Source organism: Dermochelys coriacea, chromosome 4 (genome assembly GCF_009764565.3).
Source record: "Dermochelys coriacea isolate rDerCor1 chromosome 4, rDerCor1.pri.v4, whole genome shotgun sequence".
In the NCBI taxonomy this organism is placed as follows: Eukaryota; Metazoa; Chordata; order Testudines; family Dermochelyidae; genus Dermochelys; species Dermochelys coriacea.
This window is the reverse complement of record NC_050071.1, coordinates 126,524,795-126,551,317: the sequence shown is the minus strand read 5'-3', so window position 1 is coordinate 126,551,317 and position 26,523 is coordinate 126,524,795. Positions and strand designations below refer to the sequence as shown.

The 26,523-nt window shown below is 40.8% G+C and overlaps 1 protein-coding gene across 5 annotated transcripts in view; it reads right to left on the bottom strand.

Annotated features, from left to right (window-relative positions):
• The window catches only part of MXD4 (MAX dimerization protein 4), a 54,714-nt gene that overhangs the window by 14,817 nt on the left and 13,374 nt on the right, over positions 1 to 26,523 (bottom strand). For 3 of the 5 annotated variants that reach the window (XM_038398263.2, XM_038398262.2, XM_038398264.2), the window contains exon 3: positions 19,495 to 19,524. The exons of the other annotated variants lie outside the window; for them this stretch is intronic. In XM_038398263.2, the coding sequence (XP_038254191.1) occupies positions 19,495 to 19,524 (30 nt within the window). The remainder of the gene's footprint in view (positions 1 to 19,494; positions 19,525 to 26,523) is intronic. 5 annotated transcript variants of the gene reach the window in all.

The window sequence follows — 26,523 nt, the reverse complement described above, 5'->3', positions numbered from 1 at the left end:
GCACCAGCAGGATTTTTGCACATACATCAGGAGAGTGGAGATTAAGGAAGAAGCAGCAATGAAGCGGATGAGACTAGAACACAAAGTGGTGCAATAAAAAATTAAATAAACTGTACTTTAGCAATCAATAGATTAAGAGTAGCTAAATTATGTAGAAATATACAGGACTGTTAATAAATGGGATTTGTATTGTTAATCCAGAAAATATCATATAAAAATGGAACCTTTTTACTAAGCTTACTTGCTCTCTGAGTGCTCAGAGACATATCTGCGGACTTTAGTGACAAAATAAGGTTTTACAACTCTTCAGCCTGGAGAGCTTTAAAACAAATAGAAATTAAACACACACTAATTCCAATGGAAATAGTTTTATCTATTTATTTGTAAAGCATCTATTCCTTTGTATTATGTGCAACTCAGAGATTGTAGTATTTGTGCATAGTAACCAGAAAGAAAAACTAACAGAAACTGACTAGACTATTTTCACTGATCAGTGACAAAAATAGAAAACGACAAATGACCTTAACAGCGATAAGTATATTACACTTTTAAAATGTCTTCACTTTTAATAATCTTGATAAGTATTCCAAAGCATGGATAAGTTCAGAGCCAGGTCCACATAAATGAGATTCTAACTCGTTGGAAACCAACTTAATGACTGGAAGTTGGGATCTCCTTAAACTGATTTCTAATGTATTCTATATATACGTATTCCTGATGCTAAAAGGTTAAACTATTCTGACAAATGTACATACATGTTTACATAAAACAAAGGTAAAGCAATGACCCCAAGTCTGAAAAGGCCAAGTGTACATGGCTTTTCAATATCAATGTTATGAACAGCTGTACCTTTGCAATCTACTGGTCAAGGAACATCAGTTGAAGAATTCTGTAAATACATATTATGGATGGCTTTTCATCTAATTCAGCCATAAATGTTTCACATAAAAATTTGAGTACACACTGTGTGTGCATATGACGAAGGACAAATAAACTACATATTGCCATGTGAACAAGGTTCATGCAAATGTCAGGTTTAGATAATTGTAATGAAACAGATTATTCTTACCAAGTGTCAGAACTGAAAAAACAATTATTAAATTAAATCCTAGGTTTTGTAAAAAAAAAAAAAAACAACACAAAGAACTCCAAACGCTATTCAGCCATCAATTTGGTTATTTATATGCACTGAGTGACAGCATTATTGGGAAAATTTTCAAATCTTTTAAAAAACTGACTCAGCTAAATCAACTTCAAAATCAGGTTGGAACAACAGCGTACACCTGGTTTTAGGTAGTTTGTGGTGGCCTGAGATGTTTTTACTAAACTGCTTTCAAGACCACTGCAACTCTTGAAACTGGTTCTGACAAAATGGGCCAGGCTGGAGCAGTCTGGAGCCAGGTGTCATGAGCAGCTAGGGAGAGCGAAGGGGGGACCCATGGCAGCGGGCCCAACACAGGGAGACGCCTCAGCCAGGAGGCTCTGCAGGCCAGACTCGAAGGGGGATTGGTAACCCTGACAGGGCGGGGGCAATGCTGGGAAGAAGGGCCCTGCCACCTTGAGCGTGTGCCACCACCAGAGCAAGTGTCCAACCCACAGCATCCCTGCAGCACATCCAGGGCCTGAGAAGGCGGCCTGGGACTTACAAGGAACAGACTGTGAACTGCCCTGACATTCCAGAGACACTGTTTGTGATGTTCCCTGCCACAGAGCGGAGTGATGTGTTTCCTTTAACCTTTCCCATTTTTCCTTATTCTTTTTAAAATTAATTGTTGATTAAATAACTTGCATTTGCTTTAAATTGTATGTAATGGTCAGTGGGTCAGAGAAGTGCCCAGTGCAGAGAGAGTACCATGGATGGGGACACCCTAGCCCCTGTACTAGGTGACCACAGGAGGGTTAATACAGTTATCGTTCTGCATAGCAACTAAAATTTTACACCTGGTCACACTGTATGTACTGTGCTAAGGGTTTTGCTGTAAATTGCCTTACTCTTTCTCTGTGTGTGTGTGTTTTACTATCTGCCCAACAATAGGCTTGTGCTCAAGGGCATTGATGAATGAGGGCCTTAGTCCCTATTACACTGTATAACGCTTTTCCTTAAAGGAGAGGTATGAAATATATCCTATTTATGGCTCTAATAATATTTTTACAGGCTAATTAAAGTTATTTTGTGCCTATGAAAATATAAAATTATCTTTGTTTAAAGTATTCTGTAAGTAAAAGGAAAGCATCAATCAATGCTAATAAGAAATGTTTCTAGAGAAACCAACTCAGTTGTGGCCTAGACACAATTTAAAAGTCCATTAATTGCAATGTAAGACAGTATGAACTTTTCATTTCAAAACATGACATTCTACTTTTTCCATATTTATCCAGCCACAAAGAGTCTAGGTCCCAGTCAGAAAGAGTCCTGATTTTTTTTTTTGCCTTCCCTATAAATATTTCCAACAAACAAATATTTTACAGTGAATCCCAAGTCGAATTCAAATTTCACAATATGCTTCAGCTATATAGCAATTTTGCTTTAATGAAGAGGGAAGAGAAACTCTTAGTACTAAGGCACTGTACCATGGCAAGGAACTCAGTGTGCTGCACTTGAACATTCTGATAGCTATGGGATGCGTGAAATAGTTGCTTACAGTCTAGTGCCTTAAAGCTAAAAACTGAACATTCAGTAGTGTTCTCTATCTATAGCAGACCTCCATGCTTCTATTGTGCAAGCAACAACAACAACAAAAAGATATATATATATAGAGCACATTTTATGGTAGATGTATCATATTTTTGCTCACTAAGGCCTCAATTCTGCAAGTTGTTCTGTATGTACGGAGTATAAGTGAAAGTCCCTGGAAATCAGAAGGGGTCTTTCCATCGACTTCAAAGGACTTTGGATCAGGCCTTAAATACACACACAAGACATCATGTGGCCTCCTGGACCCAAATTCTGCAGCAAGGTCTGTGGAGTGTGTGTTACTCTGGCACAGCACACAGGAAAAACTGTAGCTGCTTAATTTAATTTAAAGAGGTGGACTGTAGTGAATTAGCTCTGAAAGTCAGTCATACAATCCATGTAGTAGCCCCTGTGTTACTTACTTTAATAGTAGCATTAATTTCATTCTCTCCCTACATTTTCAGTGTTCTACAGCAGATTTCTATATTGTCCATGCATCTGAATGGCTGAAGCTATCTGGAAAGAAGCTGAACTGTTTTTGCAACTTGATAAGGATGAGTTGGGGCTTTTTTATTTGGAAAAGTATAGGAGGTGGCTTGGGTTTGAGGCATAAGCACATTGGCTGGATAAATCTTCTAAAACAATCAACAATGAAAGACTTAATGTTCACATTAAAATGATCTTTTAGCTTCAGTGTATACACCCCACTGAAATGAGTGGTGCTGTTCACATCTCTTGAGCTAATATTTCAGGCTGTCTACAGACTCAGGAACACAACCCTACATCAGTTCATGCTTAGTTCGCATTTTCAAGCTTTTCTTCACAACCAGACAACTAGAAATTTGTTTTTTCTTAAAAACAAAAGCTTTTTGCTTGGAGCACAATTCTGCAGCAAGGGGTGGATTCAGTGGAAAGAAAGCTTTGAGCAAAAGTAGAGATGGGTCACTGGAGCTAACCATGTAGGAGGATGACTCAAAAATGGAAACCATAGGAAGGGATAGTGTAGAACCTTATCCATTCTCTGAATTCTTACCAGGGACCACACTGGTGAAACCCTGTCATTTTTATTAGCTTTAATAGGTTTAGTTTTCTAAAAAGTAGGCAACTGGTATTTTTTTCAAGCCCTAAAACATGACCCTGAATAAACAAGAACCACCATATATACCATCCAGTTGATTGGTTGGTTGTAATGTAACCTCATTCTCCAACCACCTAATTAAAATTACATTATCTTCAAAGTTTGCCTACCGGCTATGAAGTAAAACAAGCAGATTGATGAGTTGGGAACCTAGACCTGCACTACAAAAACTTTCTGCAGAAGACAAAGAAAAGACTGGCTACCGATTACATTCAGTCTCCTGTGTATTTATCCTTTTTAAGAATGGTGATATCTGGTTTAGATCACTGTACACAAATTTCCATTCCATAGTATTCAGTGCATACTTCAGCTCTTACAAAATGGGACTACATTAAATACTACCTATCCTGAGCCCAGGTTCAAAACTTTGACTTGAGCCTTTTTCCTTTGAAGTTTGTCCATGCTATAGAAGAATATTTGTGTGACACCAGAAACTATTCCTACATCTTTTAGCAAACATAAATATGGGGAAATATCTGTAATACCACAAATGTATAAATTCTTGCCCAGCTCTGCAAGTTGGCAGCAGCATCCAGAAAGATGGGCTTGGAGCAAGTTGGGGACAGGTGAACACAGACTGCATTGTGCCAGGGATGCACTTGACTCATTAGAGAGAGTATGCCTGGCAGAAAGTCTCTACAGCATTTTTCTCACAATCAGTTCACAGATGAGTACCACTAATGGCTGCCCTTTAGAGACAAAAAGGGATAGTCACGCCACCATGTTTCCTAAATAACAGTGAAGTGCTGACACATCAGCCAACTAGGAGAAAAAGAATTGGAGCAATATGATAAAAGGGGCAGAGCAGCCCCAAAGAATTCCCTAGCACAGGGACAACACATGGCTGATATGCCAGAATAGAGGCATATTAGAGAGATAAGCTGGGTGAAGTAATATCTTTTATTGGACCGACTTCTGTTTGTGAGAGAGACAAGCTTTCAAGCTACACAGAGCTCTTCTTCAGGTCTGGGAAAGGTAGTCAGAGTATCACAGCTAAATACAAGAATGAACAGATGGTTTAGTATAAGTAGTTAGAATATGTGCTAAGGGACCATTCAAGGTGAAGTTGCTCATTAAAATCCCTGTAGACATAGGACAAAAAAAAGGGGGTTAGTGCATTTACAGATTGCTGTAATAAGCCATAAAGCCAGTGTTTTTATTAAGACCATAATTTTTAGTGTCGAGCAGAGTTATGAATTTAAGCTCACACACTTGTATTTTGAAAGTGTTGTGCAGGTTTCCTTTAAGGATGAGGACTGAGAGGTCAGATATAGAGTGATCGCTTTGTGAAAAGTGTTCACCCCACAGGTCATGTGGTGTTTTTATCTTTTATCATTTTCCTGTTGAGTTCATTTGAGAGAATAGTGATTGGTTTCATCCACATAATTGGTGTTGGGGGATTTAGTGCACTGGATGAGGTATACACCACATGTTGTGATAAGCATGTGTAGGACCCATGAATCTCGAAAGGTGTGTTGTGGGCAGTGTTGATCATTGTAGCAGTGGAAATATGTCTTCAGGTTTTGCATCTGTTTTGGCAGGATCTGGTGCTGCTTTGAGTTGGTATGTCCTGGTCTGCAGGGAGCTTGCTTCTGATGATGAGCTTGAAGAGGCTGGGGGTTGTTTGAAGCCAAAAGAGGGAATGCAGGAAAGACTTCTTTCAGGATGGGGTCCCCACTGATTATATGGGTTGTAGTTGTTTGATGACACCCTGTATGGGTCCAAAGGGGGGGTGGTAGGTGTAAACTCAGGATATAGAGGCATGTCAGGCACAAGTAGGAATGACGAGTACTGCCGTAAGTTAGAGGCAGTTGCTAAGACTGTGGTAAATTAAAGCAGGCTCTGAGCACTGCAACGACTTTCAGAGCGACCTAGAGTATGGAAGGCATAATAATGGCTTGAAGGTATCTTTGTCCCACCATCTCAGCGCTGCACCTTTACCCTACTGACACTAGTACGTGTTACCATCTTGATTATACGCAGAATGTTAGGCTCCAATTTGAACAATAGGGCAACGCTCGATCCATTTGTGGTTTTGCCCATCTAGGCAGCAGCTAAGAATCAACTTATATAAATATATGTATAAATCTGTTTTCATATAGTTAACTGCACATGCCTGGTTGAGAATCTGCAAGGTCTGACAACGCTGGTTCTGCTGCTGGTTGTACAAACCAGTAAGTTTTCACCCTTTGTGACTTTTTTTTTTTTTTTTTTTTTTTTTGCAGAAGAGTGTGAAGCGGGCCTAGATCTTTTGTTGTGTGTCCATTTACAGCTGGAAACAAAGCAACATTCGTTTGTTGCTGTGAATAATTGACATTAATTTTGAAGGTTTGAGATGGTATATTAAATTTATCACCTGCATAAAAGGAAATTCTGTTTAAAATATTCCCTGTTTTTATCCCTTTTACTCCTCCCCCGCCCCCATACTGTTTGATATGGCTACAAATGGCTCTACTGAAATGGTGAACAGAAGTAGGAAAGAGGCCAATCCTCGTATATACCTCTTAAGTATAAAAAATTTTGAGCAATAACTCCAATGACATCTAGTACAATGAAAAATACATCTGAATGAAAAAGGTGCATTTATACAGGATTTGTTGAGATTATTTCCTCTTCAGTATACTAAAAAATCCAATGGCATGCCTACATCCCGTGGCACTTACATAATTTAGGTAGATGAACAGCAACATCTCTCAATCAAACTCTTTAAAATACACACACAAATATACATGCATAAGCATACACAGGGATGGAAACAGCATTTACAAAAATAAGACTTTTAATGGGTTAATTTCTTCAAAGTTGTTTTTTTTGTTTGTTTTTTGTTTTTGTTTTTTTTTTTTTAAAAGGCTCACCACCACATCATAGCCTTTCACTAACTCATTTTGCACACTAACATGCTGGAACTCTCTTCCCCATGTAACACAGCTCCACAAATCCATCTGTTTTAATTTTGGTTTTATTTATTTGTTACATTTGCAAAATAGAAAATCCCAAATCTTCATAAGTCAGTCTGGTGCCTAAGGAAACTGAGGGCCGAGTCCAACAAACCCTTGAAGGCAATGAGATTTCCATTGCACGACATATTTATTCAGATGCTGGTACATGATAGGTTTAATTCCATTATTTTATATATACACACATCCTGGACATGTGTCTTAATACTTCAGGGCCTGATTCGGCCCTAAATTATACCATTGTAAATAAGGAGAAACTCCACTAAAGTCAGTCTGTGGTTAAACTGGTTTTATACCAGTGTAAGGGAGAATGACATCTCCATTCTTCTATAAATTTACTTTATTAATTTAAACAATATTCCCCCTAGGGTATGGGTTCAATCAACATGTACGCACACACACTGTGCATAATCAGGCACAAGACAAACTGTCGCTCATCTCACACCAACTGTCTATTTATCGATTGACAACACACATCCTGGAGCAAGTTGCTGCTTACAAATCAGCTCATGGCTTGAAACCTGCTTTAATTATCGGTGTTTCCCCACATCAAAATGCTAAACAAGGACATTGTGTCTCTGGACTGTGGCCAAGAGGAAGGGATCTAGAAAAAAAAAAAGTGTAATGCTAGCAAATCTGAGCTGCAACACAGACTAAATCAACAATGCACAGTACTGGGCTCTCAGCAAGTCTTTAGTCTAAGAATGATAGAGGATTTCTTGGGGTTTTTTTTACTAAAAAGAAAAGGCATTTTTGAAACACTCAGTTTCCCTTAGCGGGTGGTATGAGTTGATGGCAAGACAGGCCAAGTAAGATATGGAGATTAATTAGGGACAGTATCCATAAATGCTGAAAACAATATCCTCTTTGCTTTATGACAAAACACAAAGTTGGTGGGAGGTATACCCCCTGCTTTGCTAATCACCCAGAAGAAACAGTGATCAGTGGGCGAAGGCAATATATATCCATGTTAAATCCCTTCTCCCACCCACAATTAACTAGAAAATAGATAAGTAGATAAGATAGATGCATGTGTGTTTTTACTGTTGTCATGGCAAGGTAGAATATCCTTATTATTGCAAGTTAAATATTTAGGTGCCAACTATTGACTTCTAAGAGCTCTCCATATACCAGGCAAATGTCACAGACAAACAGGAATTCCTCCAGGGAGCGAGGGCAGGATACACCTATGCTGCTATTGTAGCTCAGAGCCTTGTTTTCAAAGCTGGGTACCCACATTTAATTATAAAGTTAGGCACCTAACTAAACATCTGATTCTGTGAGGTAACAAGCGCCTTTAACTCTCACTGGCTTTTGTGGGAGTTGTATGTGCCCAGCATCTCTGAAAATCAGATAACTTTTAATCAGATGACTGCTTCTAGGTACCCACACATGAAGATTAGGCCTCTGACTCAGTTTATATAACTAACATTTTAGTTAATAGAAACAAATTATATTTTGGGGAAGAGTTTTTAAATATCAAAAAACAGAAGTTTTATTCAACGATATTTCTGTATATGCCCAGATGAGCCTCTCTCTCTGCTGGAGCCATCCTGCTTGTGATAATCCCTTCTCAGCACCTGAAGTTTTAGCCGTCGCAGGGTCTGAGCACATGGGGTATGCATATGTAATGACAGTAGGGTGAGCAGATGTCCCGAGTTTATAGGGACAGTCCTGATATTCGGGATTTTTTCTTATATAGGTGCCTATTACCCGCCCCTGCCCCCCCAACCTTCTGTCCCAATTTTTCACCCTAAATGGCAGGAACCCGAGTGTATACAAGCAGAGTGAATGCTAAAGCAGCTCTAGCTTTCTGCCTGTGTTTAGAGCTGGGGAAGTCTTTAATATTTATAATGCTGATGTCAGAACAGGGCAGTTGTGATGCTCCCCTGGAATGAACAACATTTGGTAGATCTCTCTGCCAAGCAATGACTGAGTAATGCCCTGAGCAAGAACATAGAAGCTAAAAACCCTCCTCAGTGATGTGAACATATCAATGTCCCAAGCTTCTCCTACACCACCTAAACCCCATCTATCAAAACCTTTAGCTTCTGAAACATAATTAGGTGTTAATATAGCAGTCCCCAGCACAAAAAAAACCTGAAAATTTAGGGGGGCAAGAGTAAAATAAAGTGAACATAATAGCTATATATGTAAAAAAGCACAAAGATCTCCACTGATTCTATTATTCATTTTCAAATGTAATGAAATAAAACTGTAAACTCATTTGTTTAATACTTGCCTCAAACTGCTGCAGAATTCCCTGTCTCCCAACCTGGAGCACAGCCGATTAAAAAGGGCCTTGTGACAGAAATCAGATTTACCTTGCCACAGAGTGTGTAGGGCCTTGATATAAAGGTAGTTCCATTCTATTGCCCTTTACATTTAACAGCATGAAACTGGTATTTCTTTGTGCTAGACAGGATGTGGTCGGGTAGAAGATTGGAGCCATCGTTCAGGAGTGGTAAGGTAGGGAACAGCTTTTACAATTCCCCCCCACCCCCCCCAAAAAATGTCTTGCTTCATAAATATCCTGAGAAACATCTGGTGATAGCAGGACAGAACTAGTTATGAGTCCAAATTTTAAACTTGAGCACTGAAAGTTAGGCAGCTAAACCTACAGCCCAGTACCTGAAAGTCTGTTTTAAATATCACATATTAGCACCTAAGACTGAATATTGGTTTCAATGCTAAATGCAAAAAAAAAAAAAAAAAAAAAAAAAAAAAAAAAAAAAAAAAAAAAAACCCCACCCCTAAACCACTGCCTGCTTCTAGCCAACAAATAAAACATATTGAGTTTAGATTTCCCAAAAGAAATAGATTAAAACCATGCCTGAATTTATCTATGCTGCTTGGTGTAAGAGACCAACACCAAAGCACATCCAGTAGTATTAGATCAGCTTTTTGAGTGCTGCTATGATAGACTATGTTACCTTTACATTTAGGAATATTAATAATATGTATAAAAAGTAGGGCTGTTATGCGATTAAAAACATTAATCTTGATTAATCGCACAATTAAAAAAATTAATCACGATTGTGTTGTTAAACAATAGAATACCATTTATTTAAATATTTTTGGATGTTTTCTACATTTTCAAATATATTGATTTCAATTACAATGCAGAATACAAAGTGTACAGTGCTCACTTTATATACATTTTTGATTACAAATATTTGCATTGTATTAGGTGAATTGAAAAATACTATTTTTGGTTTTTTACAAGTACTGCAGTGCAATCTCTTTATCATGCAGGTTGAATTTATAAATGTACAATTATGTACAAAAAATAACTGCATTCAAAAATAAAACCATGTAAAACTTTACAGCCTACAAGTCCACTCAGCCAATCGCTCAGACAAACAAGTTCGTTTACATTTGGAGGAGATAATGCTGCCGGCTTCTTGTTTACAATGTCACCTGAAAGTGAGAACAGTCATGCATGGCACTGTTGTAGCTGGTGTCGCAAGATATTTACATGCAAGATGTGCTAAAGATTCATAGGTGCCTTCATGCTTCAACCATTCCAGAGTCCATGAGTCCATGCTGATGATGGGTTTTCTCAATAACAATCCAAAGCAGAACAGACCAACGCATGTTCATTTTCCATCATCTGAGTCAGATGCCACAAGCAGAAGGTTGATTTTTTTTGGAGGTTCGGGTTCTATAGTTTCCACATCTGAGTGTTTCTCTTTTAAGACTTCTGAAAGCATGCTCCACACCTCGTCCCTCTCAGATTTTAGATGGCACTTCAGATTCTTAAACCTTGGGTCGAGTGATGTAGCTATTTTTAGAAATCTCACATTGGTTCCTTCTTTGCATTTTGTGAAATCTACTGTGAAAGTGTTCTTAAAACAAACGTGCTAGGTCATCATCCAAGACTGCTATAACATGAAATATTTGGCAGAATATGGGTAAAACAAAACAGGAGCCATAGATTAATGGGTTGGATTTTTTTAACGAGCATCATCAGCATGGAAACATGAAGGGGCATACGGATGTTTAGCATATCTGGTATGTAAATACCTCGCAACACTGGCTACAATAGTGCCATGTGAAAGCCTGTTCTCAATTTCAGGTGACATTGTAAATAAGAAGCAGGCAGCAGTATCTCCTGTATACGTAAACAAACTTGTTTGTCTTAGCAATTGGCTGAACAAGAAGTCAGACTGAGTGGACTTGTAGGCTCTAAAGTTTTACCATTGTTTTGTTTTTGAATGCAGTTATGTAAAAAAAAAAATCTACCTTTGTAAATTACACTTTCATAATAAAGAGATTGCACTACAGTACTTTTATGTGGTGAATTGAAAAATACTATTTTTTATCATTTTTACAGTGCAAATATTTGTAATAAAAATAATAATATAAAGTGAGCAGTGTACAGTTTGTATTATGTGTTGTAACAGAAATCAATACATTTGAAAATGTAGAAAAACATCCAAAATATTTAATAAATTTCAATTGGTATTCTATTGTTTAACAGTGAGATTAACCAATCGCAATTAATTTTTTTGAGTTAATCACGTGAGTTAATTGCGATTAATCGACAGCTCTAATAAAAAGATGTTGAAGTTAGCTTCCTCAGTCCATTTTAGGCATCCAAAGAAGTGGGTAAATTTTCAACAGCACCACAGACTTCAGTGGCACCTGCTGAGCACTCAGCACATTTCAAGAATCAGGTGCCTAAACAGGGATTTAGGAGCCTATGACAAAATGTACCAGTGTCCACACCGTACACACTACTGTAATAATCTTTGTACAGAGTACCCTTTCTGAGAGGTCATTTAAAAACCTCACAATTTGCTGATAAATGTAATCATGCCAAAATGCACATAGCAGCATTTTATGTGGAGTTATAAACATAAGCTGAAATTGTGACTAAAGTATATTTTCCAGAGAAATCTGGGGAATGACCAAATCAGATCCTGAGAGACAAACAGCAAGCTGACACTTCAGCCAGGTGTAAACAAGGCTGATGGGCCTCTACCTGCTAAGTGGCCATTCTTTAGCAGGAAAGGGGGCATGGGCAAAAAAAAAAAAAAAAAAAACCTACATCTTATACTCATGTGGGAATTCTGCACCAAAAAAATAAAAAATTCCATGCACGAATATTTTAAAATTCTGCAAATTTTATTTGTCAGTAAATAAATGTGCAGTCTCCAGCATGGCAATGAGGAGGTGGGAGATCATCCTGCAGCCCACCAACTCTTGTCCCCCCAGAACACAGACTCGGTGGCAAGGCTGCACCCAACCCTGACACGGCACAAGGACCAAGGGTTATGGGTATGCGGGGGAGGGGGTCTGGATGCATGGGGATTGGGCAGACGGGGGAGCAGCTCCGCATACAGTGATCCCTTCCCCTGTAGCTGAGGAGCAATGTGGGCAGGAAAGGGGGGGGCAGTGAAGCTGTCCACAGCCAGAAGAGGTTTCTAGGGTTGGCTCTGACCCCGGACCACTTTTGCAGCTTCCCTTTACTTCCCCATCATAAGTCATTTTTCTGCAGGGAAGCAAAGAAATCCACAGAGGACATGAATTCTGCATGTGTGCAGTGGTGCAGAATTCCCCCAGGAGTAATCTTAGCAAACATACAGCATGGAGTTCTCTTCCACACAAACTGCCTGTCATGTTGCTCCCAGGGGGAAATGCTTTTCAGAGTGGGGGCAGGACTACAAAAAGAAGTGGCAGATACCCCAAAGGACACTCTCTTCTCTCTCTGCCTATTGATTTATTGCATCAGAAGGAACAAAGGAAGTAACTATTGAACTGGTGAAGGGGTCCTGACCTAAGAAGTTTAGTCGGACTGCTGAGAGTGTGTGATGAGAAAAACTTTGTTTTGAATTTAACAGTTGCAGTTTATCTTTATTTTTATTGTAACTATTTCTGGCCTTTGTGCCTCATTTCTTGCACTCAAAATCTCTCTTTGTAGTTAATAAACTTTTTTTATTGTTATATCTAAGCTGGTGGATTTGAATTGAAGTGTTTGGGAAACTCCATTTGGGGTAACTGTGTGTATCACATTTCTATTCATAGAGTCATAGAATATTAGGGTTTGAAGAGACCTCAGGAGGTCATCTAGTCCAACCCCCTGCTCAAGGCCGGACCAACACTTACTAAATCATCCCAGCCAGGGCTTTGTCAAGCCAGGCTTAAAAACCTCTAAGGAAGGAGGTTCCACCACCTCCCTAGGTAACCCATTCCAGTGCTTTACCACCCTCCTAGGAAAACAGTGTTTCCTAATATCCAACCTAGACCTCCCCCACTGCAACTTGTGACCATTGCTCCTTGTTCTGTCATTCATAAAATGACTGATTTTGTATAAACTTGTATTGTCCAGCAGAGACCCGGGCAGTAAAGGACATACATTTCTGGAGTAGGCTGGGTTCATGGGGTCACCATGCAATATAACTAAGGCTGGTAAAGCTAAGGTGTGGCTGGTTGGCTGCAGCATACATACAGACATTGCTGGGAGCGACTTGCATGCTGGAGGCTGTTTGTGAGCTGTCCAGACTGGAGGCTATAGCAGAAAAGCAGCAAAAGGGCATCACAGGTTAGAGGGCAGAGGTGACACAGCTACTCATTAGTCTGGACTGTACCCTGGGTATGTCACAGAGCATAACTTGGACCACCCACAAAATGGTCACAAAACAAAAGCAACTGAAACACACTGGGCACTAATCCCCCAGAGGCTTTGGCCAGCCAGGAGGGGAAAGGACATACCCTTCCCCTTAGGGTAACCTAGTTTCCACCATCTAGGACGGGAAAGGACACACCTTTCCCCTCTAGTAGCTCTTCTCAATCACTATTCACAGTTCTTAAAGTCCTTCCAGGAACTCACAGCCATCCCCAGCCAAGGCTTCCCCCAGCTAGTTCCTGCTTCCTGCATGCCTCCCTCTTAGGCTTTTTGCCGAGCAGGTGCAGAGAGCCCCCTCCCAGTTGTTTTCCTGACCTTAGGGTCTCCCTTCTCTGCCGAAGAGGCAGGAAGCTTTTTATGTGATTTCCTGTGCAGCACATGACTATACAGGGACAAAGGACTGAAAGGAACCGTCTGGATCATTGAGTCCCCTGAAATCCCCAGGCACCCCCATCATATAATCTGGATCATAAACTTATCAAGCTCCATTTTAAAACCAGTTAAGATTATTTGCCCCATCATTCTTATGGGGTGAGGGGTTGTTCCACCCCTCTGATGGTTAGAAACCTTCTTCTAGTTTCCAACTTAAATTTGTTCCTAGGCCTTTATACCCATTTGTTTTTGTGCAACCATCATCCTTTAATTTAAATAGCTCTTCTCCCTACCTGGTGTTTACCTCCACCCTCCTAATGAATTTACAGTGAGCAATTATATCCAACCTAGGAAAGCAAGCATGTGAACTGCAACTATAGCTCCCAGCTTTAAGAGGTCCAAGGGCCAGAGTAGACAAACTAGGACATATATATATGCATCCCAAGGGCCCCCAGTCCCCTCTTGCAGATCCCTTTTTAATAACTGTGGCCATTGATTGTAGGATATATTTCTGGGTTGCACTCTTGTGTATGATACAATTGTCACTGTTTGGACTCCAGACCAGCAGGCTGTGGCTACAGTGATATGTATGTAAGTGTAGGGGAAAAGTAACTATTTAACACTGAAAAAAACCCAAAAAACAAAACAAAACAAAAAAAACCACAACAACAAACTCCCTGGAAACCTTCTATTGCTGCCTAATAGGGGTTGGTCTCCAGCTATAAAAATATATACCTACAAAGTTCAGTTTAATCTATTAAAAAATAAAACAAAACCAAAACAAAATAACCAAAAAAAATACAACAAAACTTGCCAAAAATTATGCTTTTTGGATCAAAAGCATTGAAAGAACTGATCCAATGTAGAATGCTATGAAGAGATAGCATTATGCTTTTCACTAGCATTGTTTATTATCTGCTAGGTTGAATGTTCACATTTAGCACTATTTCTGGAACCCGAACTGCATATTTCACAACACAGCAGGCCCAATTCTGCTCTCAGGTAGGCATGCCTAACTCCCATTGAATTCCCTAAAAATGAGAGCAGATTTGGATAACCAGTCTGCAACAAGCTAAACCACCATATCTGCTTCAGGGGGAAAAAAAGCAGATTAAAAATTAATTGACCCCGAAAGAATTTTGTGCAATAAATTTAAGACACAGATTTTTATGCACAAGTTCCAGCCAACGAGAATGAAAAAGGGTAATATTTCACAAGCTGTAACAGGGACATATATACTGTACAATGCTTAGTAAATAGAGAGCTTAATTTGGGAAGAAGGCCATCCTTCCATAGTCTTTCTACACCAAAAAAAGAGTTTGAAGGTAAAGCCCCACTGTTCAAAAAAGGATTATTACTCCTGCAATATGTTAAGGCCCCAGTTCAATCCACAATAAACTGAAGGTTGAAACTTAAGTTGATCCCTTTGGATACACACTGAAAGCAGACTGTAAGAAAAGGCACTATGGAATTCCACGTTTATTGTCCATCACGGATTCTGTGCTCAGTATACAATTAAAAAAAGAGCATTTCTAATTGTCAGCCCTGAAAACTCAACCTGGGTTCTAGATTTCTCATGCCATTATCACTAATAAGGATTCGCAGGCCAAATTAGACCTTTTGTTATACTTGTGAACCCTCATGATCTTCAAATGATGCCCCGCATGACACCTGGGTAAACCCGTTGCTCTTTGTAGGTTTCCAAAGCTGTAACTGACTGCGATTTAATAAATAGTTCTGTTGATAATGCACAAGACTAGACTAGACTCCAGATTTTTAGGGCCTGGATTCACAAAGGGACTTAGGCATTATAACACGGAACTTTTAGGCGCGTGGAAAAACCACAGGAACAAAGCCAAGTCAGGCGCCCAGGCTCCCTATACAATGAATGGAGAGAGACGGGCACCTTAGGATGCAATCAACAAAAGTCAGCACACAAGGTCCGGAGCCGCCTAAGCTAGCCAATGGGAGAGTGACAGTCAGGGTGTTGCGAAGCCCTGCTCCTCTCTCAGAGACGAGAACTTAAGTCAGGACTGCAGAGAGGCACCTATCTCTTGTTAGTGTTCTACAAACAGGAACTGCCGCCTGCAGGCTTACGTGCCGAAGACATTTCTTGAAGGATGAAATGGCAGAGGAGGAGGAGGGTGCCCACCTTATAACTTTTACAGACTCAGTTCCCCTCTTTGCTGGTGGGTGAGAAGGAATTTGAACAGGGGTCTCCCACACCTCTCAGAAGCAGGGCTCTAACCACTGGGTTATGGGATATTCTGATGTGGGCTTCTCTAGGTCTCTCCTGTTGAAGCTGTTCCACTGTGGATAAATAATGAAAGCATGATTGGGGAAGGGGATCCTGGGTCTCCCACCTCGGAGGTGGGTGCCATAACCACTGGGCTACAGACTCAATCCCTCTTTAGCTCTCTCTGGCCCAGTGACTGTGGATAAAAACAGTCACTGGGCCAAAAAGAGATGTCTCCCACATCCCAGCAAATGTTATACTCACTGGACTACAAGTTTTAAGGTGAGCACCGCCACTTCCTCCTCCGGCCAGATTCTGAATGGGACCCAATCCAGAAGGCAGCCTCTGAGCACGTCTATCCCCATTCATGAATTGCTCTGGGGCTTAGGTGGCAGATAGGCACCTGGTCACCTAGAGCGAGGCAGCGGTGCTCATGCCCAGATGTAGGAAAATAGGCATTGAGTAAATGTTTATTTTCCCTAAAATGTAAGCACTGAGTGAGTTTAGGTACCTAGAGATGGCAAAGTTTGCACATGATACAAAATGACTCAAGACAGTTAACTCCAAAACTGTCTGAAGAGTTACAAAGGGATCTCACTAAACTATGTGACTGGTGACAAAACAGCAGATGAAATTCATTGTTGATAAATGCAAAGTAATGTACACTGGAAATAAAATGCCAGCTATATATTCAAAATTATTGGGTCATTAATCATTAGATTTACCACTCAAGAAAGAGATCTTGGAGTCTTCGTGGTTAGTTCCTTGAAAACATCCACTCAACATGCAGGGGCAGTCAAAAAAGCTAACAATGTTAAGAACCATTAGGAAAGGGATAGATAATAAGACAGAAAATATCGTAAGGCCAGTATATAAATCCATGGGATGCCCACACCTTTTGCCCCATCTAAAATATAAGAATTGGAAAATGTATAGAGAAGGGCAACATAAATTATTAGGGGGAAGGAATAGCTTTTACATAAAAAGAGATTAACAAGATTGGAACTGTTCATCGTAGAAAAAGAGATGACTGGGGGACAAAATCATGAACGGTGTAGAGAAAGTGAATAGGGAAACATATTTTATCCCTTCACATAACACAAGAACTAGGGGTCACCTGACAAAATTAACAGGCACTAGGTTTAAAAACAAACATAAGTAGGTACTTCTTCACCCAACACAGAGTCAACCCACAGAACCTGCTACCATGGAGATGATGTAAAGACCAAAAGTATAACTGGGTTAAAAAAAAATTAGATAAATTCATGGCAAATAGCCAAAATGGTCAGGCATGCAACCCCATGTTCTGGGTGTCCCTAAATCTCCAACTGCCAGAAGCATCTGGCATTGGTCACTGTGAGAAGACAGGTTACTGGGCTAGATGGACTACTGATTCTGACCCAGTATGGCCATTCTTATGTTTTTAGTTTTACACATTCATGTTTGCAGGCTGGATTAAGGCTATCTGAAAATTTGGCTTTAACTACAGTGTAACTTTAGGACCTGCAGTATGTAACTACAATTAAATATTCCTAACTGAATGCAATTAGAAGCTATATCTTCAAGTTCCAATGTGAAAATAAGTAAACTGCAGAGAGAAAATGCCACAGTGGCAAGTACTATTAACATGCATGTGAAAAGATGCGCTGCAGAACTCAAAGTGAGAAACTGAAATGTGATTATATATATATAAAAATTACTCCTTTCCTGCGCCTGCATGCAGTGCTAATGCCTCCCCCAGCCTCTGCTGCTTAAATGTGCTCAGGACCAGAACAGAGGGAGAAATAGGAAACTACATGCTGAGATAATAAAAAAGAGGAATGGGGGAAAAACAGATACTCAGTAAAGATGGACAGATTGGTAGTGACAGAGCAAGGAAGGGTACTAAGAGTTTGAATGGAAGATCAAGGACAAGGGGGAGGAAAAAAACAACAAGGTGAAAGCACGGGGACAGGAACTTTAATAAAGAAATTGTGATTAAGGTACTTCGTCCTATTTTGGGATAGAACAGGAAGAAAATGTCAACATTACAAATATCACCCTTCCCTATGGATGCAATACAGTAAGAGTCTAACCATCAATCACCTTTCACATAGGGTCTGAAATGCATCAAATCTGTGTGCATAATTTCATGAGCCATATTTGTCATCTATTCTATATTGCCATAGTTTGTTTGCATACATTGTCTTCAGCTCCAGTAACTGCCTTAGGATCTATGGCCTCTTTTTTCTATAGAGTCCAGACCCCAAAATTGTGCACTTGTTACTATAGTTATTAAGAGATTATTTAAAATTCTGGACCTAAAGGGTTTTGTGAACTTCTTTAACTAATAAATACACCTCTACCCCGATGCGGGTTTGCATACTACGCGGTAAAGCTCCAACATGCTGCTCTGAGCAGCGTGTTAAGGGTGCCAGGCCGGGGGTTGGATAAGGGGCAGAGGGTCTTGGGGGTGGTCAGGGGCTCCTCCCACAGGGTCTGGAGGCAGGAGCTGTGGGGGGGGCACTTTTGGGGGCCCCGCAGTCCCAGAGTGGCCCGGGGAATTAGCGGGGGGCCATGAGCAGCCCGCTCCCCTCGCCCAGCCCCAGCCGTGGTGCTCGGGAGAGGGGGTTCGGGGGAGGGATCCCCTCCGCACTCACCGGCGTGGAGGAAGCGGAGCAGCCAGCTCCCAGCCGCATCATTCCACTTGCCGCCGCAGGTGAGTACGGGGGGCGTCCTTTCCCCAACCTCCCCGCGCTCACCAGCAGCAGGAAGCGGAGCGCTGCAGCTGGGAGGGGGCATAGTGGAGCAGGCTGGGGCCGCGTTGCTCCACTTCCCGCCACTGCCAGCAAGTGCCTGTCAGGGGGCGGGAGGGGGGTGTGGATAGGGGTCGGAGCAGTCAGGGGACAGGGAACAAGGAACAGGGGGGGCCAAAGCAAGTTCAATATAACGCGGTCTCACCTATAATGCGGTGAGATTTTTTGTCTCCCGAGGACCGCGCTATATCGGGGTAGAGGTGTAATAGTTTTTCAAAGTCTTGCAGACACTTCCAGCCCTGGTTTCCAGCCCTGAGCATAATCCTCTGGATGGAGCCTGCTGTCTCTACAAGGAAGCTGAGTGAATGGGAAATGTGTTTGCACCAGTTTATATAGAGTGGGAGTTGCAAGACTAAATCCTTCCTCTGTGACACGTAAGTGTTAAACAGTAAAGTAATTCTGCATTTCATACTTCTCCCCAGCCCCAAGTTCATGCAGCTTAATCATGATAACTCAATTTCTATTGTACTAATAACTCTTAAGGTGTGCTAGCAGACAACTAGAGGAATCAACTTCTTCAATAACACCATTAATATTAAAGTTATACTTCTATAAGTACAGTATTAATCAACTACAAGTTTAGATGATTCATTCAGGATACCATTCTAACACCAAGTCCCGTTCTATACATGGTCGTCTTAACATCTACGATGCTTTTTCTAGATAATTACACTTTCTTTTCATGACTTACCTATGTTTTTCAAGTTCGTTGTGTGATGACCTATTAAAAATAGAAAAAAAATATTTTAGAATGATGAGTACTGGATTTTAGAATAGCTAAAATGTCACCTATATGGCTTTCAAAAGAGATGTTAAAAGCCTGCAATTTAAAATAGATATAAACAAAACTAAAGCCTAGACTTCACATGGATTTTAATGCAATACATGTTTTTAATTGGTTGCTTTTAACATAACTTTTGAAAGTCTTCAAGGTGTCAACATTTTTTTAGTTGTTTCCCTAGAATATCTAACTACTCCATTTGCATGGGTAAATCTTTTTTGCACAGACTACAATTTGGACAGAAAAGTTTCTTAAAGGGTCTTCAGGCACTAAGCACAATTCTGCCTCTTAATTTGACCCAAGTGGTATGAGAAACAAACCACACAACATTTTCAGCCATGGAGAAAAGGGAAACAAGAACAAACAAACAAAACAGTTGCAAGATCTAATTGATAAAAGATAAGAACTGTAAGAATGAGAGGGAGGACATCCCAAAAGAAAAGACTCAAAACTTAGTTTCTGGGAGACCCTGAGGGAAGCATTTAAAAAAAAAAAAAACCCACACACCACCATTTAACAGCTGGAGTAATTGTGAGTATCAGTCTTAATGCAGAAAAGAAGCATCTTTTCTTTTGCTAAATCTATGTATGGATGAGAAACCTAGAACTTTAAAAAAATAAAACTTCCAAGAAATTAGGACCGTTTCCCATTGTAGAAAAATTGAATCTACTATTGAAAACTCAGTTTAAAAAATGAACAAAAACCCACCAGATTCAGACAGAAACACTAATTATATTTATTTATACAACTGAAGTTAAAAACATTTCTCAGATGAAATTATCGTCACTGTTACAAAACCAGTCATTTCCTGGACCAGTTGTTCTAGTTCTCTCAGAATGGAAATAGATTTTTATTATTCCAGTATGTGAAGATCATGAATATGAAGGCGGTGGCAGATATGGTGTAACACATTGCAGCATCAAGATCCATGCAAGCAGATTTTGTTGAATCAGTTTTCCAACAGTATGCTAGAAACCGAATCAGCTTCTGTGCACTATGTGCTGACAGAGGTTGCTTTGTTCATGCCTTAGGTGCAAAAAGCACAGTCCATTCTAAGACGTGTGTTGTTACCAGGTGCAGCACAGGGTCATCGATCGTTCCTACAGAAGCATGTGTCTGGCTCTTAAGCAAACCGCCCACACAGATGTTGCAGCATACTTGAAATTTCTTATTGATGTGAACACTGCAACCAATGTACCCATTTGGCTCCACAGGGAAAACAAAGCAAGGATCACGTAATCACCAAATTCATGACCATGAAAAACACGCCACAGACCGTGAAATCTGGTCTTCTCCCATGAAATCCGGTCTTGTGTGCTTTTACCGTACTATAAAGATTTCACAGGGGAAACCAGCAGTTTTCAAATTGGGGGTCCTCACCCACAAGGGAGTTGCGGGGGTGGGAGGTCACAGTATTGCCACCCTTACTTCTGCACTGCCTTCAGAGCTGGGTGGTCAGAAAGCGGCGGTGCCCCACCAGCAGCAGCGCAGAAGTAAGGGTGATAATACCGTATCATGCCACCCTTACTTCTGTGCTGCTGCTGCTTTCAGAGCTGGGTGGCCAGAGAGTGGCAGCTGCTGACTGAAGGCTCAGTTCTGCAGGCAGTAACGCAGAAGTAAGGGTGGCAACACCATGCCATGCCATCCTTTCTTCTGTGCTGCTACTGGCAGCGGCTCTGCCTTCAGAGCTGGGCTCCCGGCCAGCAGCCGCCACGCACCAGCTGCCCAGCTCTGAAAGCAGCGCCACCGCCCAGCAGCGCAGAAGTAAGGGTAACAGTACCGCAACCGCCCCTACAATAACCTTGCGACCCCCCCCCCCCACAGCTCCTTTTTGGGTCAGGAGCCCTACAATTACAACACCGTGACATTTTATATTTAAATTGCTGAAATCATGAAGTTTACTATTTTTAAAATCCTATGACAGTGAAATTGACCAAAATGGCCCGTGAATTTGGTAGTGTCCTAGTAATCACTGATTATCAGACCCTGAAATGTCTACCCACTATGGCCCAGATCCTGCAAACACTTATGCACTGACTTAAATGGGACTACTCACGTAAGGGTTGGAACGTGTAAACTTTTGAAGGATCAGGGCCTCTGAGCCCAATACAGGCTGCCGTGGAAACCTCCCCATTGATTTTAGTGAGAGTTGAACAGATCAAATACAAGTTGGTATCTTTTTTGGAAAAAAAAAAAGTCTTTATATTTTAAATCTTAAACTAAGTGCACCATATCATAAAGTGAAACAATGGGAATACATATACACATTATTTCCTGCTCAAATTAATCATGTGAAAACTAAACATAATCAGAGCAACAGTGGTAAACCAAATATGTGATCTGCCTTTTTATCAGTTTATCACACAAGATTATGTAGTTGTGTTACATACACAAACCCCCAAAACAAAGACAGAATTTAGCTCCCAGAAAAAAAAAAAAGCAACCCTGCAACAAACCAACCAGTGTGGCATCCCTACTGTAAAACCTCTCCATATAACTGTGTGTGCATCATTTCTGAACTTGCCCCATGTGTCTGTGGGCATATTCCATGCTTCTTTGTGCTGAAATGCTCTAGGATTCTTTCCCAGTCAGTCAATCGCAGGAAAATTTGTCGGTTGTTCAGGGAGAACTGTGGAAAGGGCACTGAGGCACTATTAGTTCTCCAGTGATTTTGCCAGCATCCTAGGGGCAAAGTGGGTAGGTTCCAGCCCAAGTTAAAGCTGAGCCTGGATTCTAACCCAGTGTTTTCTGAATGGAGAGTTGTGAAAAGGTTCTAGGTGGGTCACAGGCCCAGTGCAGAGAGGAGGCCCAGAGGAGGAGAAGGGTATTGGAAAGCGAGCCCTCCCTAGGCTTACCCCATGGCAGTGGTTTCTGTCCCTGGGGCTGGTCCCAGCTCTGCTCCTGGTGTTGTGACACAGCACACAAGGTCACAGAGCTGCTCAGTCAAGTTTGGCCCAGCCGCCCAACTCCTTTTTCCCCACCCCTCCATCATGAAGGAGGGGCGGCTGGGCCAACCTGAGTGGCATTGCAACTCCTTGCACCAGGTTGCAATGCTCAGAGCAGGGAGACAGGCTCGGAGGAGACAGGAGCTGCCACTATGAGATGAGTATGGGTCGGACTCACTCTCCAACCCCCTCCTTCCATCCTGGGCCTCACCTCCGCACCAGGCCATGATGGAGGGGGCAGCTGCAGGTTGTTGGTGCCCCTCTGCAGGGTGAGGAGGTGGCAGTGGCAGAGGAGAAGGACACTGGCCTGTGATTTTTGGCCTTAAACCGGCTTAAAGCAAACTCTACACAAAACTGGCCTGTGTTTAAAACATTCTCCAAACTTGGATAAAAAGTTTTTCTGTGTGGATGGTAGGGGGGTTGGGCTAAAACGCAGTAAGAGCCCGTGTTAACTGTACAGTATAGACACACATACAGAGAAATAATCTTTCAGCAGGAAAAGATTTCCAAAGCTCTCATGAGCATACCTCCTTAAATTATGAGAAAATTGCTCACATAAAGTGTTTTACATAGCAGATGAAACAGGTGTTGGGCTAAATCATCCCTACTGCACAGTAACTTTATGGAAGTCACTAGAAGTGAACCTAGGATGAATCTGACCTGTCACACACAGCCAATCAGCTCCAACATAACTGTGCAAGACAGACTGTACAGCGTACCCCACGCTTGCATTACTGGAGCAGACAAAGGTAACAACCCGTACACTGTAGCAGAACAGCAAAAGCAGCAGACTCCTTAAACAAGAATTTTTGCATGGACTGTGCAGGGTAAGCTTTGCTAATAAAGAAAAAATTGTTATAAGTCTTACACATTTGAAAGTCTGCCTGGGTACAAGTGAAGTTACAACGTTGCTGCACTAAGCTATGATGTGACTCAGGACTGCACTGTACATATGAATGTAGCTAAGTGAGCTTTGTAGTAAAATTCCTAGGCCCCCTGTAACCAGGGTCCTAGTGGGGAGCCAGCTGTGGTCACCCCATCAAGGTGAATTGCAAAGAATGGGGCAGACAATCCTCAGAAAGCTAGTGGATATTCCAATACTTAGATTTACCAAACCAGCATAAAACAGCTTCTTTGTTACCTCACTGGTTACTCAGAAGTCCAAATAACACAGTTCTCTTAAAGTGATCCAGCCTCAGGCCTCCACCCAGGTGCCTAAGTCAAATATGATGATTTCTGAAACTCTTATTTCATCATATAAAAGAAAAGGTTCTACCAGTCCCAAAGAATCAGACACATTACCTCCCAGGTTATCGAATATTCCAGATCTTTCCCAAATACATGCTACAGCCAATTCTTATTAACTAAACTAAAATTTATTTAAAAACAAAAAAGAGAGAGAGAGAATGGTTGAAAGATCAATATACATACAGACATGAGTTCAATTCATTGAGGTTCAGATTCATAGCATAGAAGGTGAGCTTTGTAGCTGCAAAGAGTTCTTTCAAAAATAGTGCACAGATTATAGTCCAATATCCAAATATCGTACTCAGGACGTATCAGCATAACTGGGACCTCAGTCTTGCGACTCAAACTTCCCCTGAAGAAGCCTAAGCATATCTGAGAGAACAGAATCTGGACCCAAAGATCTTTTATACAATTTCCTGTCTTTTGACAAGTTGGATTTCAAAAGCTAATTAGCATGACTTTGAAGGTCCATCACTGGTACTTAGCATAAGGCAATTTGTTTGTTCCTCCACCATTCACTGTACATTTCAAAGAGAGATGAATTCTGAGATATCCCATGTTTACAATTCATTTAAATGCTAGGATGTTCTTTTGATCTCTGAATTATCAGAATACAGCAGAGAGGGACTGTTGATTACATTCGCAAAAAGAAAAAGGAGTACCGGTGGCACCTTAGAGACTAACAAATTTATTAGAGCATAAGCTTTCGTGAGCTACAGCTCACTTCATCGGATGCATTTCTTCATCGGAAATGCATCCGATGAAGTGAGCTGTAGCTCACGAAAGCTTATGCTCTAATAAATTTGTTAGTCTCTAAGGTGCCACCGGTACTCCTTTTCTTTTTGCGAATACAGACTAACACGGCTGCTACTCTGAAACCTGTTGATTACATTGTGGACCTTACCTCATACAGATGTAAATACACAAAAACACAAACTTTCTCTCTCCACATGTCTTTTGTGGGTTATTTATTTTGAAGGATGTTTAACCCTTTCTAGCCATGCGTCATACCCCCCAACGTGTGGAAGGGAACAAATAGAGCTCCTGGATACACCTTAAAGACCTTCCCACATTGATATCATTTGTGTTTACATTGAATTCTTTGTAAGGCCAAATGATTGAGGGATGCTTCTGCCCAAGTTAAAAACTTAGTCCAAACTTTGTGAAACACTTTAGTGATTCCAGGATTTGGTTTATGTGTTGACTTAACATAGCCATTAATGTTCTTTAGAGAGCACTTACTCTGGCATTCAGCCATGAAGGCTGTGAGGAGTTGTACCTCAGTTTCCCCTTTTGCACACCAGTTCAAGCTTGTGGTGGTTTTTCTGCTGTGTACAGTTTCAAGATTAGATACAGGCACTAACTGTAAAATATCAGTATCACCAGGCCTTTTAACATAAAGTGTGTTGTCACTTAATGAAAAGTATATCCATGCAGGCTTTTACAACCTGAGTTCTGATGTATTACTCCCAACATGTTCAAGGGTTTTCCCAATAGACCCTGCACATTCTACATTTTTACAGTTCTTGGCATCAGCACCACAGTCACAAAAGTTAACATTAGCATTAACATCAAATTTATTACAAGTGTACATTTACAATCATTTTTGTTATTCCAAGTCTTTTTTAGACAAATAATTCTTTAGGTCAGGTTGTTCAATATCCTTTTTGAACCTTTGTAGCTTTTTCTTGACCTCAGGGTCTTCCTTAACATAGGCTTTTAGTTTAACCACTTCCTTGGGGTTCTGGTATTTTATGGTTAACTTGTGGCTTTTATTTGTAAGGTTTAATCCTTCCCTTCCTCCCTGTCCAGTAGGGTCAAAATCTGAACTCTTGACTAACAGAATCCATTGGCTGGCTGGGTGCATCCTTTTTGCTAAGGGCTATGGGCAAGTCTTTCTCGCCCTAGTCAATCAGGTAATTTGCATCAACACAGACACTAGCCCGTTTACTAGTTTTCAGATCCTCAAGATTTACCAATTCCAAGGCTGGACTCCATCTTAAAAGAGATACCATCCATTTTCACGAGCATGTTAGACTCAAGGTTTTTTTGTCCTTACCAACCTCTGCTTCCACATGGAATCAGATGTCAAGTCCACTAAGAGACTATAAGTCATATTCAAATTGTCTAGAGATGAGAGTTTACTTGCTCTCCTCTGCATCCTTATGGATTCAGTTATAAGGCTGTTATGCGCTGAAAAACCAGTAACCCGATCTTTTCTCAGTACCTGAGTCACAGACTGCTTATTTAAAGAATCAACATGGAGTCATTCATGTTCCAAAACGTCTCCCCAACAAGCTGGTTAAGCTTATAGGGCTGTTTAAACTCCCTAACAATTTTTATTTCATCTGAAATCTTTTCAAAGCTAACCACACTGGGTCTTTCTGAAGCAAGCCCATTGGATTCGTACACATTTGAAAGACTCTGGCCATTAGGCACCATCATACTTTCCTCAGAAGAGAGACTGTTTACTATCAACAATGGCCCATTAAGAGTCAATGGAAACAATTCCTTTTCACAGACTTCAAAGACTTCACTAAGAAATTCCTTTTCTTTTGCAATATCATGCACTGCAACAGATTTTTTACAAGTTTTATTTATGCCTAGAACCAACTTTGGCACAACAGACAAATCACCAAACTTCTTCTGAATTTCACTTACATCCAGAATCACCTCTGGCCCATCAGGAGGATTTTCACACAACCCCCTTTCAGGTAATGTGCTGGATTTTATAGTCACAAGATTA